The sequence below is a fragment of the Notothenia coriiceps genome, unplaced genomic scaffold (assembly GCF_000735185.1).
Source record: "Notothenia coriiceps isolate Sejong01 unplaced genomic scaffold, NC01 NC01_scaffold00012755, whole genome shotgun sequence".
NCBI classification, from domain to species: domain Eukaryota; kingdom Metazoa; phylum Chordata; class Actinopteri; order Perciformes; family Nototheniidae; genus Notothenia; species Notothenia coriiceps.
Genome location: NW_011345456.1, coordinates 1 through 4,799, shown reverse-complemented (window position 1 = coordinate 4,799; position 4,799 = coordinate 1). Strand labels below are relative to the sequence as shown.

General features: G+C 38.4%; 1 protein-coding gene across 1 annotated transcript; it reads right to left on the bottom strand.

Moving 5' to 3' along the window:
* Positions 1-707: 707 nt before the first annotated feature.
* LOC104947584 (vesicle transport protein GOT1A-like) lies at positions 708-1,627 on the bottom strand (the record flags this gene model as incomplete). Its single annotated transcript, XM_010773628.1, has 3 exons — positions 708-945; positions 1,067-1,130; positions 1,449-1,627. Coding segments are annotated over 3 exons (273 nt in total), but the record flags the coding sequence as incomplete, so codon positions are not given.
* Positions 1,628-4,799: the final 3,172 nt, after the last annotated feature.

The following is a 4,799-nucleotide window of genomic DNA, read 5'->3' as shown; positions in this document are numbered from 1 at the left end:
TGTAAATGTAAAAATAACACCAGAATGGAACCCAGAATTTCCCCCTGAATTGAATTAATAAAGTATGTATTCTTCTTCTTATCCACTTGATATTACTCAACAATGACATAGTTATTCTCAAACTGTAGCCCACTATTCCATGTCTTGACTCAACTGTAAAGTAAAGTGCTACACATTCTCATCATGAGTTTAGATAAGTTACACTGAACACAGATGAGACTGTCTCTGTGTCAATCTCTTTCCTTTGTGTATATAATGTGTTCTTCTGAGCACATACCTGTTAAGGCGTAAGGAAGTTTATAATAATGCTTACACATGAATGTTTGACATATTAATTACAATTTTATAAAATTACCCAAAATAAATGAGAGCTGCAATACATAGGTGTTTCAATTTTCTTTTTTAAATAAATACACATTTTGTATATATAATAAATCCACTTAAATATATAAAAGTATTAATTTTAGAAACATTATTTAAAAGTAAAACCTAATTTAACTATATTGCCTTAGTTATTCATTTAGATTTACCTTATTAATATATATTCGGTATGTTATGTCATTAATTTATTTCAGTACATGTGTTATAGGCGTATTTATTTATGTGTTATTGACGCTATTTTGACTGGTTATCTATACGTGTATAATGACCTGTGTGATATTCTGGTATTGTACAGTAAGTCAGACAATATGGGAATATTTATTTGTCTCAGTGAAACAAACAACACAATATAAACAACATTAAATAAAATGATAAATGATGGAGATGGAAAACATCCTGTACAACAGCATGATTTAAAAAGTTGTTTTCAAATAATACGTTTGTGTAGTTTCCAAGCAGCTGTTTTTGCCCTCAGTCGGTGCTGTAATGTCTAAAGACTTCTGGCTTTCCTCCTGCTGCATCATGTTCTTCTGATCACACCATGGAAGGGCTGCTGGAGAAATACTGACACAAACATGAGAGTTCATTAAGACTGTTAAAGTCCTGTATATTCCTGAGGTATTTCAAATAAAAAACATGTAAAAGCCTTTTTGGTTGAATCTATTAGGCAAATAGCAAAACGTACTGCACTTAGGAAGGGGATGTTCACAGCTGACAGCAGGAATCCCAGTGCCATAGGGAAGAAGGACCTACAGAGGGAAACAAAAGAGTGGTCTCTGTGTTCACCTCTTGCCAAGGTGCATCATTCAACATTTCCAAGAAAAACAAACGTAATACAGAAATCAATCCATCAAATTGAGATAGACTAAGCATAAACAGCACACACCAAAATATTTGCATTGATTTCAAATACACACATTTTGTTGTTTATTACAATGTCATTATTACATTAGTATTACAACAATTTCCCAAATTGGGATCAATAAAGTTCTATCTTATCTTCTCTTAATATTATTATTATGTTAGGGGAAAAACAATTATTGGGCTCCCTTGTTTTTCTGTCTTACCTAAATAAAAGCACAAAGCCATAACTCTCCACCAGCATTCCAAAGATTGCCCAACGGCACAGCACCAGAGTCACACCTCCAAGGAAGAAGAAAGAACCCCGAAACTTCTGTCTTTGGAAGAAGAAGTGGGTTGTCCTCCTGAAGCCGATGATGAGAGCCAAGCCACTCAGAAAAAGAATCTACAGGGAGTCATTAAACCAAAACAAGGGAAATATTTAACACATATACTGTATATATATATATTGCTATTTGTGTTCTTTGATGGATCCACACAGTCCTGTTTCAATATATGGTCCCTGGTTTATTTTACAAAAAACAGACCTGGGGCTGTATTCACAAAGCATTTTATCTTACCGCTAGAAGTGCTCCTAACTCGCGCTAAAACATTTTACGTAGGAGTTTTTTCTTAAAAGTTATTCACAAACCCGCTGAGACCTACTCATACTAAGGATAAATCACTAAGAGTGAACTAAGAGTGACGCGCCGTTGCTATGGATTACGTCGATTCTCGTGCATGAGTTTAGAAGCGGTCAGTACGGTGATTGGTTGTTCAGAGCAGGCCGTCTCTGTGAAACTCATCCGCAACATCCCACAAACGAGCCCACTAAATCACCGAAAAACAAGGAAATAGCCTAGGCTAGAAATGTATTCCTATCAAATAGTTATGGACAGTGCAGTTAGCAGAATACACGCATGATGACAAGTTTGTGCAGACCACGATAATGACGTTGTATATGCACGTTAAAGAGAGAGAGCAAAAAATAAAAATACGTAAATTGCATTAAATCAAGGAGGCAATTAAAAGCACCCCGCAAACTATTATCCAATGAGCATATTTCCAGCACTTAAACACTTTCAATAACAGCCCATACCGCCGTTCAAGTCCCCCTATCATGATGAATGAAAGTGTCGTCGGCATTGCAAAGTTGCATTTTCCCTGTTGCTAAATATCGTAGTGTTGCCAAACATTTAATTTTTCCGGACTAATCGGGTTATTCCTGTTAGTCGGGGATGTTATTGCATCCCACACTAATTCCACAACAAGTTTGATACCCTCAAGATTCAGCCTATATCTCTTGATCAATTCACAGTCTTCCATTTTCTCCAAAACATTTAGTCTCGCAGCCATTTTTAGATTCTTTGTGAATAGGTCTTACTGAGTTAGGAGTCCTCTCGAGGACTTTTAAGCTCTCCTAAACTTAGGTGCTACTTTTAGTCCTAAAATACTTTGTGAATTGCTCTTAGTGAATAAAATTAGGAGTCCTAAATTTAAGACTGACACGCCCATTATGTTTAGGAGTTTCTCCTAAATTCGCCAGTTAGGAGCTACTTTTAGCCCTAAGATCCTTTGTGAATACGGCCCCTGGTCTATTTCACCGAAAATATACCAGGGTGTATTTTAGAGAAAGTAGAACAGGGGCAGGTTGGCAGTGGAATAGCCTCAGGTTCAAGCTCCGGGGCTTCTGAGTCCGGCAGGTCCTGCCCGATGGCCGGGGGTTTGAGGGAATGATGACACAACAAACTGAAAATCGTAACATCCCATCTAGTGCTAAGGAGTGCATCCCAGTCACATGCCATACGTGCTCCAGCAACACAAAGAAGATCAAAAGAGCCAAAAAGGCATCAACGACGAAAAAATGAAGCAAAGTTATGAGAGCTTCTGTCCGCTGCATCTACATGTGCATCCTACTTCTGTTCTGGCCATACTTTGCATTTTCCATCAAAGGCGTCCCTCCATCACTGTAACTGTTCAGAAACTCGATGTCTGAGGAATGACAATTCTCTGCTTTCTGAGTAGCCACCCGTTACCGAAACTCAGCTCTGCTCTACTGCTGTAATACTGTTCACATTTACATCCAGGCCAGCCCTTGCACACATGATTAATGAGTCTGTAGGCCTGACACACAGCGTGTCAACAGTAACCTGCTTGGAACTAATGTCACGGGTAGTGATTCAGTGATCGAACTATGCTAACCCGGTATGTAGATGAGGTCCTAAATCATATTTGTGTAGCTTCATCTGTATTTTAAATTAAATTATCTGATGATGGCTTGTGGTCAGTCTCTGCCACGAACGTTGGAAGACCTAAGATAAAGGTCGCAAGTTTATTTAATTAATTTCCTCAATTTTTCTCCATTTACTGTGAGGTTTCTTTGGTTTTGTCCGTCCACTTAGATGCACATTGGTCACAACTCTTTCTAATGTTTAGCCTGACACTTTCTGTTTGATTTTTGTGAACCAAATCCATTTTGGAAAGTATTTAATCAATCATTTTTTTAAGAAGAATTTTGAGGGAACTTTAGAACAGTAGTTAAATAGAGTATAATTGTCATGTTATACTTACTTAAATGTTTATTTACAGATTAAAGCTGCACTAATCCATTTTTAAGATGAATGATTGATTCAAAGTGTGATAAACTAGGTCAACGATTGTCTTATCTCTGATTGTTAACATGAGTCAGTGTTGGTGTGAGGTGTGATATGCAGGGAAGCCGTAACGGCCCGTCTACACAGCAGCGTTAAAAAAAACTTCCAACGCTTCCAACGCTTCTCTGCCCATTGACTTTGAATGGGGTGACGTCACTTTGCCTCGCTTTTCGCCGAACTGCATTGCTGGGAAGCAAAGCGAAGATTTCCAGGATTTTCAGGATTCAAAAGTTGAGCAATATTCAACTTTTGAAGCTGAGGTGGAAGCGTCAGCCAATCAAATCCCCTTTATGCAAATCTGACAGTACAAGCGCTAGCCAATCAAACCGCGTGCAAGCTGGGAGAGCCAGACCGCAGTTCATTTTCTATATTCCTGAAAATGGAGGAGAAATTAGTTATTGCGGTAGCAAATCACCCGGTTTTTTCTGACCAGTCGCTAATAACTTACCGGGATACAAACCGGAGGAACCAGGCATGGAGGGAGGTGGCAAAGACAGTGGGTGAAACTGGTAGGTTTTCGCCTGTTTGGGGATTTTATATCCAGTTTACTTCGTTTTAACATTGCTATTGCTTTGTATGTCTGGGGCGGGAGATTCATGTGATTGGTTGTTGGTCGCGTTGCTCGCAAAAAATCCCCAAGCTTTCAGACACGCCCAGCTCCAAGTTTTTTCAAGATTTTTTTAAAGCTGCTGTGTGGACGGGTTTAAAAAAGCCAACAAACTGGTGGCCTCAAAGTTTTTGTCATTTCTTCTGTATTATTGCTCTAATATATATGCGCCATGACGACTTATAAATGTTGAGGGGTTTTTGGTGGATCTCGCCTGCCAAACACGAGGCAATTCAATGTTCATATTTTCAATTACCCTTCCCTGGAAGTTTGTAGTAAAACATGTATTGCATTAAAGGTTAAACAGTATTTATTTT